At 41.4% G+C, this 24,635-nt stretch overlaps 1 protein-coding gene across 4 annotated transcripts in view; it reads left to right on the top strand.

The window, feature by feature from the left end:
* The window catches only part of RICTOR (RPTOR independent companion of MTOR complex 2), a 63,045-nt gene that overhangs the window by 23,065 nt on the left and 15,345 nt on the right, over positions 1-24,635 (top strand). For 2 of the 4 annotated variants that reach the window (XM_083575996.1, XM_083575999.1), the window contains 21 exons: positions 530-612; positions 1,915-2,002; positions 4,684-4,774; positions 4,880-4,946; positions 5,060-5,140; positions 6,902-7,002; positions 9,914-10,076; positions 10,418-10,519; positions 10,611-10,657; positions 12,000-12,135; positions 13,531-13,578; positions 14,137-14,339; positions 15,365-15,491; positions 16,057-16,221; positions 16,687-16,763; positions 16,868-16,946; positions 18,429-18,538; positions 19,128-19,215; positions 20,670-20,762; positions 22,799-22,905; positions 23,598-23,827. In XM_083575996.1, the coding sequence (XP_083432122.1) occupies positions 530-612; positions 1,915-2,002; positions 4,684-4,774; positions 4,880-4,946; positions 5,060-5,140; positions 6,902-7,002; positions 9,914-10,076; positions 10,418-10,519; positions 10,611-10,657; positions 12,000-12,135; positions 13,531-13,578; positions 14,137-14,339; positions 15,365-15,491; positions 16,057-16,221; positions 16,687-16,763; positions 16,868-16,946; positions 18,429-18,538; positions 19,128-19,215; positions 20,670-20,762; positions 22,799-22,905; positions 23,598-23,827 (2,286 nt within the window). The remainder of the gene's footprint in view (positions 1-529; positions 613-1,914; positions 2,003-4,683; positions 4,775-4,879; positions 4,947-5,059; positions 5,141-6,901; positions 7,003-9,913; positions 10,077-10,417; positions 10,520-10,610; positions 10,658-11,999; positions 12,136-13,530; positions 13,579-14,136; positions 14,340-15,364; positions 15,492-16,056; positions 16,222-16,686; positions 16,764-16,867; positions 16,947-18,428; positions 18,539-19,127; positions 19,216-20,669; positions 20,763-22,798; positions 22,906-23,597; positions 23,828-24,635) is intronic. The other 2 variants (XM_083575997.1, XM_083575998.1) reach the window with 2 other exon arrangements.

Raw genomic sequence — 24,635 nt, 5'->3', positions numbered from 1 at the left:
AGGTGGCCTTGGAAAAGGGTTAGGTGCATTCATGGAAGTTCTAGGTCTATCAACAACTATTAACCATGATATCCAAATGTTATTTCCGTGTTCAGAGGCAGTCAACCACCCCTGAATACCAGGGGCTGGGAATTGACCATAGGGGAGGCTGTTCATGTCCTGTTTGGAAGCTAGCATCTGGCTGCACTCTTGAGAACAAGTTGTTTGATTCTTAAGGATTCTTAAGTTTCAATAATTATCTAGTATGATTCCCATTTTTCGGTAGCATCACTATGGGCAAGATTATTATTTTATTTTATTTCGTTGCTTCCTGGCAAAGCGAATCTGTTGCTCTCTTTGAGCTATATTATGATGATGATTCCATGATAAAAGAAACACATTTTGTTCATTGTCCTAGAAATCCTGTGAAGTTTATGCTGTGTTATTTTTAGACCAACTGTCTGTTGTTCAGCCTGTGGCAGAAGTTTCCCACTGGGTGTTTGCACATGAGTTTGCCATCGTGTAATTATGCATTTTATTTTGTTTTTAGGCATTATTAGTTTATGCAAGCCTGGGAATTCCGGGATCCAATCTCTCATTGGAGTGCTGTGTATACCTAATATGGAAATAAGGGTATGTGTTTGACTTCTACAAGATGTGTTCTGAGGGCTTGTATGCTTGCTCTTCTAGTGTAGACAGATGTGCAAATTCTGTTTTCTCAGAAATCGCTCTGTGTGTATATATCTGTATTATTGGAAGTTGTGCACACATTGGCCCTCTGACTCCATGGCATGACTGACAGCTGGAAGTAACGGTGGCTGGAAGTGCCACAAAGCTACTAATGTTCCAGTGCAGTCCTCAGAGGCTACAGAACCTCTCTCAAGAATGAGCAGAGTTGGGGAGCTGACAGTCACTTGGGAATAAGGGCAGGAGAGTCGGGATTAACCCTTCTTGGCTGCCTGAAGCTACAGTGTTGGAGCAGAGAGGGTAGGGTCTCTGATACCAGGAGAGTAACAGCTGACTATGGGTTAGATTTCCCTGAAGTGGCATCATCTGACCCAAATAATCATGAAATGAGAGCACAAGATAGGTATTATAGCAAGAGAGTTAACAAACAAAACCAGTTGAGGGTTTTTTATACTGTTGGGATAACAGCTGGAAGAGTAAAGGATGAATCTATATATACCCCTTAGTCATCTCATATTATTTGTAATGTCTTCACTAGGCATATGTGACTTGCAACAAGCCTTATTGCTCACTAAAAAGGTAAAGGTAAAGGGACCCCTGACCATTAGGTCCAGTCGTGGCCGACTTTGGGGTTGCGGTGCTCATCTCACTTTATTGGCCGAGGGAGGCGGCGTACAGCTTCCGGGTCATGTGGCCAGCATGACTAAGCCGCTTCTGGCGAACCAGAGCAGCACATGGAAACACCGTTTGCCTTCCTGCCAGAGCGGTACCTATTTATCTACTTGCACTTTGATGTGCTTTCGAACTGCTAGGTTGGCAGGAGCAGGGACCGAGCAACGGGAGCTCACCCCGTCGCGGGGATTCAAACCGCCGACCTTCTGATCGGCAAGTCCTAGGCTCTGTGGTTTAACCCACAGCGCCACCCGAGTCCCTTATTGCTCACTACAAGATATTAAATGCTAAAACTCTATGAATGAGCAATGCTATTTTATTATGGTCATGCTTCCAAAAGGCAGAAGCTTAGGATGTGTCTATAATGTTAAATTATTTGTGACAAACTGTTTAATGCAACTCATGCTATGGAAGGCTATTTTGCTTATTCCTTCTGTGCCCTCTGTGCCACTATGGGAAGAGGAGTGGACAGCTGTAGGGGAAAATGGTATCAGCAAAAGTCACCCCTCACACCCCAATGCAAATTCATTAAATTTCCACTGGTTTTTTAAATTCTATTCCTTTTTATGTTTATAGCGAGGACTGCTTGAAGTTCTTTATGATATATTTCGCCTCCCTCTTCCTATCGTGACAGAAGAATTTATAGAAGCACTTCTCAGTGTAGGTTAGTATTGAACTTGCATGTTACTCTTCATTCATTGGGTAAGCTTATCAAGTCCATTCTTGCAATGGCTTCTGCACACTAGAGTCCTGCAGCTCATTGCTGGACTTAGTCATGAGTACCTTACTTTAGAACTGCAGTAATCAGAAGCTTCTTCTCCGTCTAAACAGCAGAAATATGTTTGCCACTTAGCAACAAGGATTTTTGTCAAATCTCTGATGGAATACTCTTTCTCAGCACGGGTCTGGCAACACTAAATGCTTAACTTATAGTTGAAGCCTGAGTGGCTTCTGAAACACCCCCATGCTCTTCCAGATAAATGGCACTGCTAATCCAGATGATCTCAGTGATGGAGCTGGGTTATATGTGCCTTAAAAGTATAGTCCTTATATAGTCCTTAAAAGTATCTGGGATCCAGGTTGTTTAGTCAACACAACCTTAAACAGTTGCACAGGCTGCCATATGCTACAAGTTTTAGCAGAGGTGCTGCATGCTGCCAGAGAGCTGCCCCCACCAGCAGTCTAGCTGCTGCTTTCCTCACTTTCTGGAGCTTCTGGACCAGACCCATGAGCAGCCCCACATAGAGCACATTGCAGTAATCCAGCTTCAAGTTTGCCACTGCATTGGCCAGGCTATCCTAATCCATATACAGTGGTACCTCGGGTTACATACGCTTCAGGTTACATACACTTCAGGTTACAAACTCCGCTAACCCAGAAATAGTGCTTCAGGTTAAGAACTTGGCTTCAGGATGAGAACAGAAATCGTGCTCCGGCGGCATGGCAGCAGTAGGAGGCCCCATTAGCTAAAGTGATGCTTCAGGTTAAGAACAGTTTCAGGTTAAGTACGGACCTCCGGAACGAATTAAGTACTTAACCGAGGTAGCACTGTACAGTCGTAGCTGGCATGCCAGATAAAGCTTATAAAAGACACTCGTAAACACATATATCACCTGGATGTCTGATGATAAAGGTGTATCCAGGAGTACCCCCAGGCTGGGTACCTGCTCCTTCAGAGGGAGGACACTTTCATTCAGAACAGGCAGTTGACCTATCTTATGGAGCAATCCTACTCACTGAGCCTCCATCTTCCCATGTCTCCCAGCCAGTTTATTGTTCCTCAGCCAGTCCACAATTTTCATTCAGGCACTGGTTCTGGGCTTAAACAATTACTGCTGATGCAGGTGTTGTGGAAAAGTAGAGCTGTGTGTCATCAGCATATTGATGACCCTGTGCTCCAGATCTTCTACTGACAGCTTCATATAGATGTCATTCATAGCATATTGTGGACTCCCTCTATTGATGAAGATTCCGCTTCCAGGTTTAGTTATCAGAAAATTTAAAGTTAAAGAGGGTTTAACTTCCTTGCAAAGTTCCTCATGATTTCTCCCTGCAAGTATGCTTTATCAGCCTGGCTATCTCCTCGACACCCAACAGGCTTCTCTTACGTTGTGACTGTTCTGTTGTTGCTTTTTGTGCATCTGCAGGTCATGTGTACACATGAACAATTCGGCGGTAGCTGGCAAATGAGGGGAAAAGGAATGCCATAAAGCCAAGCAGCAGCTTGAAGTGCTTGCTGATTAATTCATCTGCTGCTTGGCCTTCATGGCATCCCTTTCCCCCCTCTCCATTAATGATTCCTGCAGTGTTCACTTGCACATATGAACTGCAGATGTGCAAACAGCAGAGAAAAATAAGAGCATAAACAATAGTATAACAAAGTTAATTAAGAGGTGGCAAGGGGCAGTGGTGCAGACAGATGCTAAGATTTTGTTTTGCAACAAGGCTGAATGTGTCATGCCTCTGTCCCCCCTTTTGCTCTGATATGCTCAGGCAGTCCCCACACTTCTCTGTACCACCTTTCCACTCTTATGAGGATGTACTGCTAAGAGCTGTGCTTTTTCTGGGTATTTCACTAGACCCCCTTTATTCCTGCTGCCACCACAGATACTGTTTATCTGAATACTTACCCCTAATGTAGCCAAGAATGAGGCATGTGGTGTAATGAAACTAATTTGTTAAGCATAAATAAAAAGGTTTCAACATGAGTTGCGTACATAAACATACGGCTTCGGTTTTCATGCATTTACAAGAATGGCTGTTATAAGGTGGTTCCTATACAGTAAGTCTGCAACTTGTGCGTATTCAGCTTTTCATGCGTGGTAAAATTAAAGAGGGGAAAATGGAAAGGGGGCAGGGCTAGAAGGGATGTAAGAAATCCACATCATCCCTCATATACATGGTCTCTCATCAGGGATGTTGCATTAACAGAGAATCTTTGAGGTTCCTTCCAACTCTCTGGTTCTGAAACCTGAAACATGTAAAGTTTTATTAAAGTGTGAAAAAAGTATATTTTACTTTCCTTTAGAATAGGCGCACCTTGTATACTTTCATATGTCACTGACTTGTATGTCTTTCTGAGATAAATGTGAGACTATTAGTGCCTACTTTAATTTAAACCTGATACCATTTATTATGTGATTAACTAAATGGTAGCCTATGTGTATTTATGTAGCTATAAAGCACACACGTTAGCATAGAAATCAAGAGGAACAAGCAGGAGACAAGGAGAGTGAAATAATAATACCAAATCAAAATGAAAGGTGACTAGGAATTATGGTACTGACATACTCAATTGCTCTTGTTAATTAAACTCAGAATTTTCACTTGATGGCTTTCTTGTAGATCCAAGCAGGTTTCAAGATAGTTGGAGACTTTCTGATGGTTTTGTAGCTGCAGAAGCTAAAGTTATATTACCTCACCGAGCCAGATCAAGGTATTGGGTTATCAAAATCATTAATGTAATTTCTGCCTGCTTCACTTAGATAATATGAAAGAGAACATGAAGTTGATCTCAATTTTCTTTTGCACATTTATCTAGGCCTGACCTCATGGACAACTACTTGGCGCTGGTTCTCTCTGCTTTCATTAGAAATGGACTCTTAGAAGTACGTTCAGACTTTCATTTAAATGACAATTAGTTAACTCTATTGTAGTAGGTTCTGGGCAAAGCAGAACAGTGAGATGGTTACAATAGAGTTTCACTTCTTACTTACTCCAGGGTCTAGTTGAAGTAATCACAAGCAGCGATGACCATGTATCCGTCAGAGCAACAATCTTACTTGGGGAACTTTTGCATATGGTAAGGAAGACTTTGTTTCATGTACTGATGGTTAAATTCTTTACTTTGGGAATCTTCCAAGGATGGAAGAAAACAAAATAATTTTAAAAGGAATATTTTACTTAAGGAAGAAGGTATAGTTACCCAATACAAAGAATTCTCTGGTTCCCTGAAAGTGTGTCCTTGCTCCAGTAAAAGATGCAGTAGGTTATAAAAAGGTCATAGGATCGTAGAATTGTAGAGTTGGAAGGTACCCCCGAGGGTGATCTAGTCCAACCCCCTTAAATGCAGGAATATCAACTAGATCATACATGACAGATGGCCATCCAACCTTTGCTTAAAAACCTCCAATGAAGGCGAGTCCACCGCTTACCATGGGAGTCTGTTCCACTGTCAACAAGTTCTTACTGTGAGAAAATTATTTCATCTCCTTTCTTTTAACTTGAATCCATTGGTTTGGGTCCTATCCTCCAGAGCAGGAGAAAACAAGCTTGCTCTATCCTCCCATGTGACAGCCCTTTAGATATTTGAAGATGGCTATCATATCTCCTCTGAGTCTCCTCTTTAACAGACTAAACATACCCAACTCCCTCCACTGTTCCTCATAAGGCTTGGTTTTCAGACCCTTGATCATCTTGGTTGCACTCCTCTGCACATGTTTCAGCTTGTCAATATCCTCCTTAAATTGTATTGCCTAGAACTGGACACGGTACTCCAGCTGTGATCTGACCAAGGCAGAATAGAGTGGTTCTGTGACTTTTCTTGATTGGAACACTATACTTCTGTTGCTGCAGCCTAGAATAACATTAGCTTCTTTTGCTGCTGCATCACACCGTTGACCCGTGTGAAGCTTGTAGTCTACTAAAACCCCCAGATCCTTTTCATATGTACCACTGGCAATCCAGGTGTTCCCCATCTTAAATTTGTGCAGCTGGATCTTTCACTTCCTTCCTGCTGCTATGATTCAAAATCCTGCTGCCTTGCTGAGAACTACCAGAAGGACTAGGGACTGTGTAAGCATGGCTCCTGCCCAGTCAAGTTTCCTGTAGACTTGTCTCAGCTATGGAAACTCGGCTAGTTCACTGATGGATCCTCACTTTCTTCAGTGCATTACTGGCCATCCCTATTTAATGCTAGCTCAAGAGAGCACAGTCAGCTCTCATATTGGTTTACAAGCTCCATGTTCATCATTCATTATTTCTGTAGGTTGTTAATTTTGTACTTTTAGAATTAAGAGCCCCAGCTATAAAAGTCATTCTCCAGAAAAGCAGCTGAGTTAGTTTTTTGCAGCAAAAACAAGAATCTAAAGATTAATATTTTTTATAGCATAAGCTATAATAAATAGCTTACATTCAACTTCATTAGATGCATGAATCCACTGCTTGTTGGCTCCTTTAATGCGGTTTGCTAACTGATAATATCTCAAGGAAGTGGGTTTTCCAAGAGAATTGTTAGAAATCTTGTCTAAGCCTGCAACATATACAAGCAGTTAGCAAATGCTTTTTCTACAGTTGTCAAATTCAGTTGTTTGGAACAAACTTAGTTGGTCTCTAAGGTGCTACTGGACAATTTTTTAAGTTTTTAAATTTATGTCAAGTTCAGTATTTACTTAAAAAAAATCTGTATTAGCTTAATTGTATCTGAAGTGGAAAGAGAAGGGAAAAGCGATTTCCTTTTGGCAGAGTTCTCTTTGTATACCATTCAAGTTAAATAGGTATTCATTGGGTGAGACCTGGGCTGTATCTGAAAATGAAAATCTGTGATGTTTCTTCTCTCTTTCAGGCAAACACCATTCTTCCTCATTGTCATAGCCATCACTTACACTGCTTACCAACTTTAATGAACATGGCAGCTTCTTTTGACATCGCAAAGGAGAAGAGACAGTAAGCATACATTTTAGTAACCTGCTGAAGTTACCCTAAATTGGCATATCCAATTCAGTATAGCTGCACTTCTTCCGGTTTTCTAAATGGGTGGCTTTAGTGATTTTATATATTTGAAATTAAAAGCCATATTATCCAAAGAATACAGAGCAGTGGGCATGATAGTAAAAACATTTATCAATGGGTACCATGTCTGAAAGGCTTTCAAGATAATAAAAAACCCCCAGCAGAAACAGGACGAAGAGCAGGAAGAAACAAAAGCCATGAAAACAAGGACACAAGTTTCTCTTCTTCTTTTGGCTAATAAACTAAGCTATCTACTATGTACATTGTATGTACATAAAGTCCACCTTCCATAAAGTGGGGAAATTAAGAATTTTTCTTCACCCTGTGTTTTCTGTATTACAGATAATTAATCTAACTGACCTAGTTTACATGTAAGGCAAAGCCAAGCCATTTAGGTTCCTGGAGTGAAGATTGTAGCCACTGACCTCCTCCCCCAGTTTGCTGCTTCTGTGCTACCCAGGGCTAAGCCATGGGACTAAGCCATGGTTTGGTGCTCCAGATGAACCACAAGCTATAATCAGGGGTAGTATTGAATTAATTCAAAGTAGGTGCATTGAAAGTAATGGCATGGTCAGTTTAGGTCCATTCATTTCAGTGGGTCTAAGTAAAAGTTAGTTGAGTACAACCCCAGGGTTCGTCCGTGGTTTACTGCTTGTGGTACAGGGGAGACAGTCCACAAGCCCACGTTTGGATGTAATGCTTAGGTTGAAAGGAGCACTGTAGCCATAATCTGCACTTTGGGATCCTGCACATTTGTTCATTTGCATTAAGCCATGGTTTAGCTTTGCATGAGGTGCTCTCTGGCCCAGTGCTTGGTGCCCAGTGTTACACGCACAGACTTCTGTCGCGGAGCAGATTTGAGGGGACATATAGGTTGCTGTAAAGGAGAGGAAGGGGGAGGTTTTGTTGCACAAGAGCAAGTCCATTCCTTGTGTATGGGCAGTTTTGGATTCGACCTATGGTCTTCCTTACCAAGTGTTCCAGTTACAGATAGGTAGCCGTGTTGGTCTGCCATAGTCAAAACAAAAAAAAAAATTTTCCTTCCAGGAGCACCTTAAAGACCAACTAAGTTAGTTCTTGGTATGAGCTTTCGTGTGCATGCACACTTCTTCAGATACCTGAAGAAGTATCTGAAGAAGTGTGCATGCACACGAAAGCTCATACCAAGAACTAACTTAGTTGGTCTTTAAGGTGCTACTGGAAGGAAAAATTTTTTTTTGTCTTACCAAGTGTGTTGACTTAGGCTTGGAAACAAACAAGCAAACTTGACGTTTGTCAAGTTTCCCAGAATCAACATTTAGCAGATATCTAAAGAATTCAGGAATTCAGGCTGCAATGCCTGTATCACTAGAGGAGCTCTACCATTGATTTCTAAATTAGGATTGTACCCAAAATTTCTAGCTGACGAATTTACTCAGGGATTTTGCTTCCTGTAAAACCTGAATATTTGTCTTGCTGAAACAGCTCTTGATTAAGACAGATTGTGCTTGTTTAAAATGAAAACAATAAGCATGATTTTCTAGTTTTCTTGTTCTGAAGTTTTCATTTGTTTTCAAGTGTGTTAATATTTCTGTTTGGACTTCACGTGCAAGTCCTTAGAAACGCAGTACAGTTTATAATATGTTCTGTGAAGCAACGTCCTGTACCCGCCAAAATTAAAAGCCATTCGCAAATTTTATTGGGCACCCTACCATTCATGCAATGAGTGATTATGCCAGCAGCACTGGTTCAGTAAATTCATAAGCCTTTTGGTATCTTTATTTCCTTTTTTAAAAAAGAAGAGAGAGAGAAAGAAATAATTGTGGTTCATAGTGAGGGAGGTTTTGATATATTCAAGACTACTTACTGTAATCTGGTGTTTTTATCTTCTGTACCACTCATTTATATCTTCATAAGTTTTTCCCATTTAAATACATAATGTACTGAGAAAATACCTATTAGGAATCTATTGCAGTGTTCATATAATTGATCTAAATGTTTCCCCAGTTGACCCCATTTTTAAAAACATTTTCTTCATCAATATGTAACACGGTTACATGAAATCACTTTAAACCCTGGCCTAACCAATCTGTACCAAAATATAACTGATATAGAACAATTGTATAAGGAAAATTTGAATGAATAGTTATTATGACAAGTATCGGGTAACGTAAAAATACGAGAAAGCTCATTTTATCATATACCTTGGGGTGTGGGAGTGGAATCCCAAATCTGTTTGTAACAGAATGTTCAGAGTGTAATCACTATTTAATCCAGTTAATAATCTGATTTCAACTATTTTTTCCCATTGAAATAAAGGTTGCATCTTGCTCAAATCAGTAGTTATCTCTAGTCAGGTTCAAATTCTGGATTTTCCCTCTTCTTAAAGCCTGTGATCACGAACCCCAAAATGGTGTGATTACGCTTTAATGAATGAGTTGTGGTTTGCTCCAGAATGCTTGTGATAAACTTTTACAGTAGCCATTTAAGTAGTCAAATGGAATGTTTTCCTGTCCTAATTTAAAATTGGGAGCGCTCCTAAAAGGAACAAATTTAGGCTCAGTTTATATCTGCCTAAGATTAGTTTCTGTAAAAGGTCATCTCTGTCCAAGGTTGAGGCTTGGTCATGCAACCAGGAGCATACTGGCTCCTGGATGCCTCCCCACCATTCTTCCTGTAGCTGTGACAGGCAGGTGCAAAGGGGGGCGGGGCTGTGTTGTTCAGGCCATTGTTAGACTTTGAAGTCATCTTCTAGTGCAAAGATCCCTGGGAAATGCAGTTTGACTATATTTCATATCCTTTCAGATCCTTACTAAGGCAGTAATCTTATATAAAATTTTGACTTGTCAACTTTCCCCCTTGGTAGACGGGCCAGCGCTGCACTAAATTGTCTAAAACGCTTTCATGAAATGAAGAAACGAGGACCGAAACCTTATAGCCTTCATCTAGATCACATTGTTCAGAAAGCCATGTCAACACATCAGCGAAGGGATCAGTATCGTGTGCAGAAAGACATCTTTATCCTAAAGGTAGCTATTTTACTGCAATGTCTGTGATTTTCCTTATTTTTTTTGTAAACAGCAAATAATCTTCATTGATTTAAACTGAATTTCCAAAATAAGAGTTGCTAGGAATTACGAGTTTAAATGAAAACCTTTCATGGGGGGATAGGATGGGGAAACTTGCACTAGAAATCTGGCATGGCTTCTGAGTGCAGAGAGAGAGAAAATGTGGGCATACATTTTGGTGGTGGTCTGTCTACAGTTCAATATATTTTAATAATCTGCAAACTTGTATATTACTTTCTAATGTTGATGCAGTGTTGCAGCAGTTTGAACTTTGATTTCTCTTCTTCCTTCTGCTCTTCAAGGATACCGATGAAGCACTGTTAATTAATCTAAGAGACAGCCAAGTTCTTCATCACAAAGAGAATCTTGAGTGGAATTGGAATCTGATAGGGACCATACTAAAGGTAAGCCGTTAAATGGCCCCCTAATTAACGTCTGAGGATTAAAGTGAAATGAAAGGAAGTGGTCTTACAAAACTCTCTATCTATTTTGCAGTGGCCAAATATCAGCGTAAAGTTCAACAAAGATGAACAATGGAACAGGTATTCATATTTACTAATGGAGGGCAGTTCCATTCTGCCTTGGCAGCTTGCTTTTCCTCCTACAACTGCTTCTGGGTGTTCTTGACACTTGTAAATTGTGGGGCACATTGTCTGTACAGTCGTATCTTGGAAGTCGAACAGAATCCATTCTGGAAGTCTGTTCAGCTTCCGAAGCGTTCGGAAACCAAAGCGTGGCTTCTGATTGGCTGCAGGAAGCCGCAGAACCCGTGTCGGATGTTCGGGTTCCGAAAGAAAGTTTGAAAACCGGAACACTCACTTCTGGGTTTCGATTGTTCGGGGGCCAATTTGTTCTGGAGCCAAGGCATTTGAGATCCAAGGTACGACTGTACTTAAGACTAGGACCCTCAGTCTCCTAGGTCTTAGTCTGACACTCTAACCACTACATCACACTGGCTTCTATTTGCTGTGTGTGTGTTTTCAAAGGTGAACTCGTTCATTATTTGCTTTATGTTTTTTACCATCACTTGCTAAGAAATGTGACACATTTCCTGAAAAGGTGTTTGCATTTCTGTCTTTTCCCCAGTTACAGTTTTGAATAACCTGGCCTTTTGTGTGTTACGAATTAGAAAAGGCAATTCACTGAATTGAATTAACTCTCTTGGGGAAAAAGGACAGGGATGCCGATCTCGAGTTTCCCCTGCCTAATTGAGTAAGAAGGATGGTTACAAAGAATATGACCTTTCTCCTGATGGCACCCTATTTATTGACTGCCTCAGCAAGAGTTGCTTCCCTGGCACCAGGTCAAGACCCTTCTTGTTTTCATAGGTTTTAAAAAATTGTACTGGGTACATCTCTTTGGTGCATTACATCTTTGGACCAAGTTTCCCAGTTACTAGTTTTATATTGGTTTTAGCTTCTGTCCATGAGCTGATTTTAGATTTGGCTGCTGGAATTTTTATAATTGTTTTTAAAGTTTTTTTGTGTAAAGTTTTGAATTGTAGCTATATATTTTTAATGTTTCCATATATTGCACATAGAACTTAGTTAAATGGTAGCGTGCAAATAGAATGAACAAATAAATTAATAAATGCATATTGCTTGGGCTTTTTTGTATTAGGAAACTAATCTGCTCTTCCATCAGTAAACCAGTACAATCACAAGCAATACATAAGCTAGCAGCAGGGAGCAGGCAGGCTAGTATGGGAAGAGAATGTATTGACTTCACTATGACCCTATAATAGCATTTGCATTTAAGTACAGGTGCTAACATTTGAAAACATAAAGCCTCTTCGCCATCTCGTAGATAAAACAGTGTGGTATACACATTTGCCTGAAGCTTGCAACAAACTTTTCAGCACCTCATATGTCTGTTTAATGTTAGATTTATACGGCGACTGATGTATTTTTACAAGCCCAGCAGCAAATTGTATGCCAACCTGGATCTGGATTACGCAAAGGCCAAACAGCTCACAGTTGTAGGTTGCCAGTTAACTGAGTATCTCCTTGAATCTGAAGAGGTAAGATTCATTTTGTTTAGCTCTAAGTAACTACTAGCAGCTTCTTGTATTGTTGGCATTACCTTTTGGCGAGTTATTCCCTTTATTGCATATTCTAAAAAAATTTAGAAGATTCATTAGACCACGTTTGCCAGGTCTAAAGGAAGTGCAATTGGAACATTTAATTCAGGCTGGGAAATATGAGTATTTGCTGGTCAAAATCTTAGAAGAAGAATGGAGTTTATAAAAATGTATGGCTTATCCCATTGATATATAAAGTTGGGGGGAATGTAACACATTAGTAAGAGCCCTAAACTGTAGCAGTTCATTAATAAAATAAAAATGGCTTGATATCCCTGGAGTCCTTCATAGTCTTTACCCTGCTCCTTAACCTTTCACCGCAGGACATCACTAGGTAAGCTGTATTAAATGGGTGTCTAGTTACCCTCATCCTGAATGGCCAGTGAATCACTAACTTTAACCAACTCAGTTAACAGAGCAGTAGATCTCTCAGTTTTATGGGAGGAGAGATCTAGCTGGTTACCAAGTAACTTCTCAGTTACTCTGCCTATCCTCGCTGCCTAAACTGTAGAGCAGGCATGTCGAACTGGTCGATCTCCAGTCGTCCCCCCCACTCCCCAAAAAAGCTCAACAACTTTGGTCAATCCAATAGGTAGATCACTGCCAGTTTTTTTATAGTGGGGGTAGATTGCAGTCTCTTGGGTGTTGGACATGCCTACTCTAGAGGATGAACAGGTGCCTTTGGTGCCTTAAGTTTATTATTCAGAACACACAAGTATATCCAACAGTGTCGTTCAGCTGATGGTCAGGCTTAACATTAGCAGAGTGGCAGGGGAAGCAATTTCCAACAGTTCCTTTTCCACCTGCAGATCCCTGTGCCCCCTAAATCTGCTCTGAAGGGTCTCCCGGTTCTCTGGAGCAGATTTATTAGTGGTGCAAGTGTCTACAGGCTGGAGAGGTAATCGCCAAAAATTGCATCCCTCTTCATTTCACTGAAGGAAGCCTTATCAGCTGAGCAACACCTCTGGAAACAAAGCATAGAGGATAAAATTGCAGCCCATTACAAAGAAAAATGGTGGTTATAGATCCTGAGACTTTCCCTAGCTGGAATATTAAGACACCTGATTCATCCCTTATGCACTGTAGGAGATCTATTATAAGAGGCAGTAGTGGATTCAGGAATAAATGTCAAAGTCTCCTCTACATTCCTTTGTCTACAAACCAAAGCATCATGGACTCTAGGAAGCATAAATAGATGAAGATCACTTAATGAAAAATCTAGCTTTCATATTTGTGGAGTGTTGCCTATGAAATTTACACACCAGCCTGATAGGCTTCAGGATACTGGGAGGGGATGATACAGAGGTCAAATCAACATGCCCTTTTGCCCCTCAGGAAGGAAGACAGGAAGGAAAGAAGGAAGGAAGGCAGGTGCAACAAAAGGTAGATACAGACTTAAAATTATCTCAACTTTCTGTAGCCTAATGCCTTGCATTCCTAATTCTCTGTGACACATAAGGGGTAACAACTTAAAGGTGTTCGTCCTAGTCTATTTTCTTCTTTTGTTTTTGTTTGACAAAATTCAGAAGCTGGTGGAAGAGGGAAAGGACCAGAAGGTGTTATGTTCACTTTTGTAAAAACCTGTTCTTGAGCTGCTTCACTCGTCACCTGCCACTGTTAAGCGCTCACAAAACCTGGGACTGCCTGAGGCTTATTTACTCTTGTGACAGCCATAATCCCCACAGGAATTGACTTTTCAGCTTGTGACAAGATCATCTGAGGGCAGTATCACAGCAGATTCTCCCCACATTTTAAAGTTTACACATGTTGCAGCGTTTTCACAATGAAGGGTTTTCTTCTGGTTTTAATTTATCGGGTGCTTTTCAGTTTGATGGTTGCTTTCTTTCTCTTGTGCCCAAAGAAATGTAAATGGGTGTCTTTTTTCAATGAGGCAGGGAAATGCTGCCAAAGGAACTGAAGTTTTTTCCTTTCTCTTTGAAGCAGGATGGACATGGTTACCTCGAAGAGTTAGTGAAAGATATTGTACAGTGGCTCAATTCTTCTTCTGGACTGAAACCAGAACGCAGCCTCCAGAACAATGGGTTACTTAACACTCTTAGTCAGCACTACTTCTTGTTTTTTGGTACGCTCTCCTGTCAACCCCACGGAGTGAAAATGCTTGAAAAGTGTAACGTGTTTCAGTGGTAAGCATTATCTTCAGTTATAAGATTCTTTTGAACTACTCAGATCCTGGAAGTTTTAAAATGAATTCTTTCACTGTTCTTTAAATTTCTGTATAACCAGACGTGGTTAATTGACCCTAATTTTTACATTTTTTGTAAAAATAAAAAGATAAATAGATTCCTAAAGGAACTAGGTCGCATATACTGTTAAAGTTGAATGAGCTCATCCAAACCATCTATATTTCATCTACATTATTAAGAATAGTGCTAGATTCAAAAGTGTGCAATTAGATTTTATGAAAGTGACAGTACATTTTAAAAAGATAATATGCAAAACATTTCCCCAAGTCTGTATTTGTTTATAAAGTTTTTAACTAATCTATAGACCAAGCATGCTGTCATTTTTCAGGAAAAGAAAGCTTTCTATGCTGAAAGCTGGAGAAAACTCTCCAGCTTCCATTCAATAGAAATAATTTATATCCTGTTGGACTACATGGGATTTTAGGGTAACTTAGCAGGGGGACGCGGGTGGTGCTGTGGTCTAAACCACTGAGCTTCTTGGGCTTGCCAATCAGAAGGTTGGCAGTTCGAATCCCTGTGACAGGGTGAGCTCCCATTCCTCTGTCCCAGTTCCTGTCAACCTAGCAGTTCGAAAGCATGCCCAAAAAGTGCAAGTAGATAAATAGGTACCACTCTGGCGGGAAGGTAAACGGCATTTCCGTGTGCTCCTCTGGTTTCAGTGCTCCGTTGTGCCAGAAGTGGCTTAGTTATGCTGGCCACATGACCCGGAAAAACTGTCTGCAGACAAACGCCAGCTTCCTCGGCTGTAAAGCGAGACCCCAGAGTTGTCTGCGACTGGACTTAACTGTCAGGGGTCCTTTACCTTTACCTTTTTTAGCAGAGGGAAGAAATATTCCTGGCCTGAAGAACTTAGTTTAAAATTTGATAGTGGAGAAAGGCAACCAAGGAAGGGGAAATGGAGGGACTTTTAAAGTTAGTCCAATTCTCATACAGATTTACAATTAAATGTTTCCATCTTTTTCCAGTCTTCTTAATCTTTGCTCCTTGAAGAACCAGGATCACTTACTCAAACTGACTGTTTCTAGTTTGGACTACAGCAGAGATGGATTAGCAAGAGTCATTCTTTCCAAAATCCTAACGGCATCTACAGATGTAAGTGACAACTCCTCTAAATGCCTACATTCTGAGGATTATATTTAAATGGATGTTTTCACAGGGTGGTGTTACGGATAGAACGTTGGCCTAGGGAGGCCTAGGTGTAAATACGTTTTTGATCTCAGCCCTGAGCTTGTGACTTTTGGATCAGTTGCTTTCTCTCAGCCTCAGTATAATCTCAAGGCAGTATATCATTTGCATTTAATTTTGATGGCTTGTTAAATGAATGGCTCTAGGTGTTCTGCATCAATATATGTGAGCTAAAAGTAGGGAGAGGTATAGGTGCAGCCACACCACCTTGACCTTCTTGTGTTAAGTGGTAGGGTCTGAACGTGCTTTAAAAGCCTCGTTCAGACTTTTCCACTATGATATGATTTAAAGTGGAACCTGCACTCTCATTGATGTTGGTGTGCTTGTGTGTATATCCCTGACCACTTCCCACATTGTGTATGTTCAAGCCGAGTGCTTGGAGAGAGCATGGATCTGGCTTTCTGTGTGCAAAATCTACTTTTCTCTACTGTATTTCCCTTGCCGTTGATTTGCTTGTTTACTTGCTTCATAGAGCTGTAGGCTATATGCCACAAAACACTTACGAGTACTGCTGAGAGCCAACGTAGAGTTCTTCAGCAACTGGGGAATCGAGTTACTGGTCACCCAGCTCCATGACAAGAATAAAGCCATTTCTTCCGAAGCACTTGATATCCTCGATGAGGCATGTGAAGACAAGGTGAGAATCCTGCCGTCCATTCTTAAAGTTACTGTGAGTGAATACTGTTGTGTATCAGTTTATTGAGAAGCACGTCATGCTTCTCATGCAATGGTCTTAGGCCTGGGCGATATATCATCCAGGACCAGTCTGTGATGTCGGCTTCATTCAGCGGTATATCACTGGTGAAACTGCCACTGCTCCTGAGTCCCTCTGCTAGCGACTTCCTCCTGTGGATATTGCTTGTTTCTCCGTCTGCATCTTTTAATTGCTCAGCTGAAGAGTGTGCAGTTGCTGCTCCCCTCCGAGCAGTTAAAGGATCCCTGGCTCCCACCCAAGCGGGGCAAGCACCAGGGATGGGGAGGCCTCCCCATTACTGTATATATTGAAATTTCCTGCTAATTCCTTATTGATGTGAGTGCCAGTGTAACCGAACTGATTTCCTGAGACATAACTGCCCTGCCACTCCCTGGCTCTCTCTTTTAGGCAAATCTTCATGCTCTTATTCAGATGAAACCAGCGTTGTCTCATCTTGGAGACAAGGGCTTGCTGCTGCTCTTAAGGTAAACACTAAATATGTTACTTCATATGAGAACAAACCAAATTATCTTGCATTTTCCTAATCGGTGAACATGTTTATAAATGGTATATGATGGTACTTTTTCAGGTTCCTGTCAATCCCAAAAGGGTTTTCCTATCTAAATGAACGAGGCTATGTGACAAAACAAATGGAGAAATGGCAGAAGGTACTTTTAAACAAATCCAAATCTCTCTTGTGAAATTGATAACTTAAAATACATCTCTCCTTGTTATGCTGAGACTTTGCTTGGCTAAAGCCAGCCCTTTAGACTTCCCTAGAATGAATGTGCTAGCCCCATCCAATCATGGTCCAGTTGTGTTTCTTCATTCAGAAGGTGAGATAGAGCCTCTTGAATTGCTTTCAGGTCTGTGGACCTGATGGGTTTTTAAGGGTTCCTGAATTTAGGCATAGTGCTCAGCTTCATTGCATCTAACAGTCCTGCTTTTGTTGGGCCCATTATGTATAAGCTACTGGCATATGAGAATTGAAAAGTTAGGCTTACAGGCCTGATCCAGAACCGATTTTCCCACTGGAATTAGATTCTCTTTGGATAACTTTTGTTCAAACTGTACTTTATACAGCTCTGTATCTAGGAGGAAACAGCTCCCAGGGAGTTTAAGTTAAGAAGTTACAGGAAGGAGGATTCCAGGTGTATATTTGAAGATAAGCACTCAGGATGCTTCAGAGGAAAAGGACACGGGGCAGATTGACAGAGAAAAAGCATCAGGGAGGAAAGGCTAAGCTTTGCCCAGAAGAGAAATGCCCACACCAGTTTGCTCTCACCCAGAGCTGCCTTTGGTTAGAAAATGTGGCTGCTGGAAATGATTCAACATAACATGTAGTTTCACCTTTTTTGAAAAAGGCTATTTGGGCCAAAATTTGAAGAGGAGAATAAATCCTTTGGCAACATAGGAAATGACACTTGAATGTATTCACTTACTAAATGGGGTAGAGATCTGCTCCATCATGGAAGAGAACTGTGCAGAAGTGCTGTGGAGAGGAAATTGACAAGTTAGAAACAATTTCCCCATTTATATCAGACAGGTTACTCTGTAAAAATGAGAGACAGAGAATGTTCTAGGGATAATAGGGTTTTAGCCATTTCCCAGTCTTGCCAACCATTATTCTAGAACAAAAGGCTCTGCATTGTGAAGTAATTAATTTATTGCAAAGTGTTTAGACAGCTAAACATCAGAATATCCAAGAACATGAAACAACATCATGAAACAACAAAACATAAAAGCATAGTAAAACTTCAAACATATTCAAAATGCTATTAATGGACAAATTAACAATAATAAAAAAACTAGTAAAGATCAGGTGAAGAAAAATGGTTTTTTGTATATACCAAAAGCCCACAGTTGAAGGAGGAAGGGAATTCCAGAGAACTGGTGCCACAACACTAAAGGCCCTGTTCTATGTAGCCGAGCCACCAGGCATGTAAATAAATATTTTCATTCCAAAATAGCTTTCGCCTTTTAATCAAACGTTGTGACTTCAAAAACCTGCAGTGGTTCCCTTGGAATTATGAAAATAAGGAGGTTTTTCTCATTTGGATCACAGTGTCGCATAGTACAGTATTATGAATACAAAAATCTGCTGGAGATTTCTCTCTCTCTCTCATGAGCTCTGTATCCCATCATCTTAGGAGTACAACTTAAAGTATGTCGATTTGATAGAAGAGCAACTCAATGAAGCACTTACCACATACCGCAAACCTGTTGATGGCGATAACTATGTTCGCCGGAGCAACCAAAGGTAAGCTAAGTTGTAAACGATCTTGATTGGTTTGCTAAAGCAATTGCTACATATGAGCTGACTGTGTGATTGGTTTTTGAAATAGCCATAAGGAATAAAAATTGAAATACTTTATTGTCACTTGTACAACTTGTATACAGTGAGATTACACGAGCACCCCCCACTCAGCTCTCTTAGTCTTAATTCCCCTCGTTTACTGACGCACACGCACCACACCCGAAAGTCAGTTGCCCTGTTGTTATCTTTTCATTCACCACCCTAACAGCCCATGTATAGAAGCTGTTCTTTACCCTGTTGGTGCGACTAATCATGCTTCTATATCTTCTGCCCGAGGGCAGGAGATCAAGAAAGTGCCGGCCAGGGTGTGAATCATCCCTGAGAATTTTCCTCACTCTCCTGAGGCAACGTTCTTCCACTATTTCATCCAGCGGATTCATGGGACAGCCCATAATATCTTGTGCTGTATTCACCACCCTCTGTAGGCACTTCCTATCGGTTGATGTCAAACCAGCGTACCACACCGTGATACAGTATGAAAGGTCACTTTCTATTCTTTACTATGCAAACAGACCATTTTTCTTTCTGGCAGATTACAGCGGCCACATGTCTATCTGCCGGTTCACCTCTATGGACAACTGGTACACCACAAAACAGGCTGCCATTTGTTGGAAGCTCAGGTGAGGAAATTTAATATACCTGATTCAAAATCAAGGTAACAGTAAATACATTGCAGCCTTCTTGGAATTGGTCCCCGCCTCCAATTTGTTCGGATGTTACTGGTTCAGGGTTGTGTGGCATATACAACCTCATTGGGAAATTTGGCTTGGGTTTTTTTCTATTTAGACTGCAGAAGAGAAATGCATCCTTGCATGCATCCTTGTTCTATAAAATAAGCTTGCTTTGGCTAGGGATTAAATTTTCTCACTTAGCTGGAGCACATAGAAGACTCTTTTTCACTGATGGGAATAGTGAGTGAGAGATGTATAGACTTCGCTTGCAGAACAGAAAGCAAGGGTTGTAGCCAAGGTAGCACTGAGTAAAATGTTTGTGTCCTGCTAGCTCAAGGATTTCCACTTGTGTCGCAGGAGTCCCCCTCACCGAATATCCCCAAAATTTATGCTAGGGGTTCCCCCAAGGTCATGGCCTCAAGTCCTACACTGGGCAAAAGATTCCTGCATTGCAGGCAGTTGGACTAGATGAACCTCATGGTCCCTACAATTCTGTGATCTATGAACCTTCTAAAGCAGATTGGGGGAGGGCAAGGGGGGGAGGTTTGTTGGGCAAGTGGACTTAGATGCTGCCCCAAGTCCTTTTTTTGGTAATCCCATGGGAATTGACCCAAAGAATCATGAAAGGGGCCCTTCTGCAGCGGAACTGCTTTGGTCTGCCTTTTAGTTCTTTCTGCATTTTTAGGCTATGAATATTGACTTCTGGGGTAGGGTGTCAAACACTGGTAGGTGGTGGTATCGTCTTCTACCAGCTATTGCCTAGCTGCAGTCATTCCATAAGGCTGCAGCAGAGAGAGAGAAGGGAGGCAGGGCCACAATATCAGCCGTGCTGAGAGATCAGAAACTTTTGGCATCTGCTTTCCATGAACTGTTTTCAGCTGGAAGGGAATGCGCTTTACAGCACACAACTTGTGCATGGATTTGCTTTTCCCCCTTCCTTTCTTCATTCTGAGATGCCACAGCTAAGGACTAGCTGATTGGTTCTGAAATGTGCAAGATACTGCTGTTCTTAGCTTTATGTGATCCAATTCTGAGCTGTGTCTTCTCAATTTTGAATTGAAAGAAGAAAAGAATACTGGCTTATTTTTATAGAAATTGAATTACATGTTTGTGTTTTTAAATATTTCTTCTTGAAATGAAAAAAAAAGCCTTATTTGGTGACCAGAGCTATTATCATTGTTCTGTATATCTGCCTTTAGTTTTACCATTGGTGCTCTTGTTTAAATGGTTGGTGGTTTTTGAAACATTAGTTTTCAATGTTTTTTTTTATATTAAAAAAATAACTAAACCTATTTGTATTTTGCTCTTAGCATTTGTGTGAGTTTGAAAAGCAATCCAGCAGATTTGAAGAATGTTAAGCTTCACATTGAAGCTACTTTGTGATTGATCTTTTTATTCTTTAGAGTATTGTTCCTGACCTGAGTTACACTGTTCGTTCCCCCATGCTGGATAAATGGGAAGGGATTAAGCAGCTGAAGGCAGCTCTCTGGGCTCTGGTTAGTAAAAAAATTAAAAAACCCACCATTGTGTTTTCTGCATTTCTGCAACCAAAATAACAATAATGGTTCCCGCAAAGATCTGTTTTTGATTTTTGGATGTTGCAAATTACAGTGGTACCTCAGGTTACAGACACTTCAGGTTACAGACTCCGCTAAACCAGAAATAGTACCTCGGGTTAAGAACTTTGCTACAGGATGAGAACAGAAATAGTGCGGTGGCAGCGGGAGGCCCCATTAGCTAAAGTGGTTCAGGTTAAGAACAGTTTCAGGTTAAGAACGGACCTCCAGAACGAATTAACTGTATTTTCTGGCGTATAAGACTACTTTTTAACCCAGGAAAATCTTCTCAAAAGTTGGGGGTCGTCTTATACGCTGGCTACAGCAGCAGCTCCTGCAGCAACTCCCCACCAAAGGACAAAGCAAAAGCAGATTAAATCAGAGGGCACCAAGCTCTCTAGATGAAGCAGAAATACACTTGAAAATTGGCCCCAGAAGCCCCCCCCCCAATCACCAGCAACAGAACGGCCCTAACCGCTCCCGGTAGTAGACCACGTGGTCCAAAATGTCGGCCTCACATTGCCTCAGCAACTAGACACGTGGCCGCTGCCTCAGCCCAAGCAGCCCCCACAGTAAAAGAGAAGGAAAGGCTCACAACAAAGGCAGGGAACCAACAACAGCATTAAGCGCAGCACAGCCGAAGGGGCAAGCGAAGGTAGAAAACGACTGGGAGGGGGAGGGAAGCCGATTATCAAGCCGCGAGGGCAATGACAAAGGGAGCAGTTCGGACAGGGGAAGCTGAGAGGGGGAGGTGGCCGGGAACAGAGAAACCTGGAAGCTTTTTCACTACGAGGGCGGCAAAGTTGTAAAGCGAGAGCGGCAGTTGAGGCAACACTCCTCTCAAATGCCCTGCTCCCCACGCACAGCGATGGTCTCACCCACTGCCAATTGGTTCTGGGTGTCTGATAAAGGCTTTTTTCCAGCCACGCTGGTTTGAAACGGCGCCTGTCAGCTGTTCCACGTCCCAAGCAAATTCCACGAGAGCGGCTCAACAAAAGCAGTAAAAAATCACCCCAAAATGCTTCAGCAGGTCCGAGAAAAGCAATAACTGAGTGAAGTTCAGCGACATCCAGCGATTGAGGAAGCGAGCCAAAGAGGAAGCCCTCCAGCTCGCTCCTCTGTTCAAATGGACCCGGCAACGCGCCCCACCCACCCTGGCCACTGGGAAGTGGAGCAGATTTCCGAGCCGGACTGGAGACTGGTTTTTTAATTTTTAATTTGTGTGCGTTGGAAGAGGGGTAGTCTTATATGGCGAGTATATCCCAAACTCTATATTTTAACTGGAAAAGTTGGGGGTCGTCTTATATGCCCAGTTGTCTTATACGCCGGAAAATACGGTAAGTTCTTAACCCGAGGTACCACTGTAAATGTCCACAGATACAGCAAATAATTACTAAGCACTTAATACACGTTATTTCCCTGAATAATATAGATTTGTCTTGACTACTAATAGTAGGGCATTCAGGATTTGATAATCAATTTTCAGTGTTTGAAGCCACTGTCTTTTTCCTTTTAATCCAAAAGAGTTCTCAAATTGTAGAAGGTGAGGTACATGAGGGCATTGCATCTAAAGACAAAAGACTCTGCAATGTGGAAGGCAGCATATCAACCCAACCCTATATTTCTAGCCAAATTAACAATCATAATTTTTGTGTGTGTGTGTGTGTGTGTGTGTGTGTGTGTGAGAGAGAGAGAGAGAGAGAGAGAGAGAAGAATATAAAAGATTTAAAGTCATTTCTGTGAAGTTGGGAAAGTAGGTAGACTGTAACAAGGTTCTATTAAATATTTTTTTTAAAAAGGCTTGAATTGGGGTGAAAGAGACTCGGCTGTAGGTATAAAGAAATTTATAGCTTACACTGTATACAAAATATCTAAAGTTTGTTCATCAAGTTCTAACCAATACTCCTTTGTTATATGACATAGTATCAGCAATATCAGCCAATAGCAAATTTGATCACAAATTATTTACATTACAGGGTAACATTGGATCTTCAAACTGGGGTCTGAATTTGCTTCAAGAAGAAAATGTCATCCCTGATATATTGGCACTTGCCCAGCATTGTGAAGTCCTATCTATTAGAGGGTAGGTATAACATGGTTTGAAATTGACATTTAAAGGGTTTATAGGATTTTTATTTTGCCCTGAAGTCTTTAAAATGATTCTATGCCATCTGCTGCTTCATTCTTTAGAAACGGTATATAATTTTAAGATGAAGAAAGGCACAACACCCTTTTTATTTTAAAAAAAAATCAGGTGACTTACTATTAAAAGAGCAAGTTGCTACTTACTATTATGTTAATAGATTTTCTGTGTGACATTAGTTTTGCAGCCTTATTTGTGGGTGTGGGTGTGGGTGTTTTGTAGTCATGATTTGTGGAGCATACACAGAAGATGGGGACAAAACTGGATGTCTCCTACTGTATTGAGTGATAATAATTTTAAGTAATAGAGGCATGTAGTAAATGGAATAACACTCATATCTGTTACATGCCTAGTTCTACTCTGTATCCCCTTAGAGAATAAGGCTGCACCCTTATCTAGGAATAAGCCTCCTTGAACTAAGTGAGACTTATTTCTGAGTAGCCATGTACAAGATTACACCTCAGAGTTGTAGGCCAGCTTACACAAATGATTTGTATTTTTTATTTCACATGTATATTGACAGCAGAAGTAACATTTCCTGAGGGGAGGGAAAAGAAGCTGGAGAATTGTTTTGGTGGCCTGAATGTGAAATACATATTTGTTTGAACTGGATTTCTGTTTTATAAACATAGGACGTGTGTCTATGTGCTTGGCCTGATCGCCAAAACAAAACAAGGTTGTGACATTCTGAAGCATCACAACTGGGATGCAGTGAGACACAGTCGTAGGCAGCCTTGGCCAGTCGTCCCCGATGACATGGAGCAACTCTGCAACGAACTCTCCTCTATTCCCAGCACGCTCAGTTTGAACTCTGAATCTACCAGTTCAAGGCACAACAGTGAAAGTGAATCTGCGCCGTCAAGTAAGTATGCACAGCAGTGCCAGCACAGCAGTGCCAGCACAGCTAGTAAATTCCCTTTGGGGAAAAAGCAGATCATGGGTCTGGCCAGTGAAATCAATAGAATCGTAGAGCTGGAAGGCACCTCAGGGGTCATCTAGTCCAACCACCTGCAGTGAAGGAATCTCAACTAAAGCATCCATGATAGATGGCCATCCAACCTCTGCTTAAAAAAGCTCCAAGGAAGGAGAGTCCTCAACCTTATGAGAGAGTCTGTTCCACTCTTGAATAGCTCTTGCTGTTAGAAAGTTCTTCCTGATGTTCAGTTGGAATCTCCTTTTGCCTATCCATTTTGAGAAGGCATTAACTTTCTAATCTGAAGGTATTCTGTATAGCCATACCTCGGGTTACAGCCACTCCAGATTGCGTTTTTTCGGGTTGCGGACCGCTGAAACCCGGAAGTACCAGAACGGGTTACTTCCGGGTTTCGGCAGTCGCACATGCGCAGAAGCGCTAAATCGCGCTTTGCGCATGTGCAGAAGCACTGAATCCCAACCCACGCATGTGCAGACGTGGGTTGCGAACATGCATCCCACACGGATCACGTTCGCAACCCGAGCGTCCACTGTGTGCTTAATGGATAAAGACGAGGTTTATAGAACGTGGCTGGGTATCCTTTGATAAATTCAGAAATGGTTGGGCTATAGGGTGTCCAGCATGTCACTTTGCTGATCAGAGGCACTTGGATTCAGCTGAAAGCTTTCATCAGTGAAAGGAGGGAATTTCCACTTACTCCCCTCCCTACTATACTGTACAGTCCCCCAACCCTTTG

Source organism: Podarcis filfolensis (assembly GCF_964270895.1).
Source record: "Podarcis filfolensis genome assembly, chromosome: 11".
NCBI classification, from domain to species: domain Eukaryota; kingdom Metazoa; phylum Chordata; class Lepidosauria; order Squamata; family Lacertidae; genus Podarcis; species Podarcis filfolensis.
Note: the sequence above shows the minus strand (reverse complement) of the source record. Positions and strands in the feature narration are given on the sequence as shown.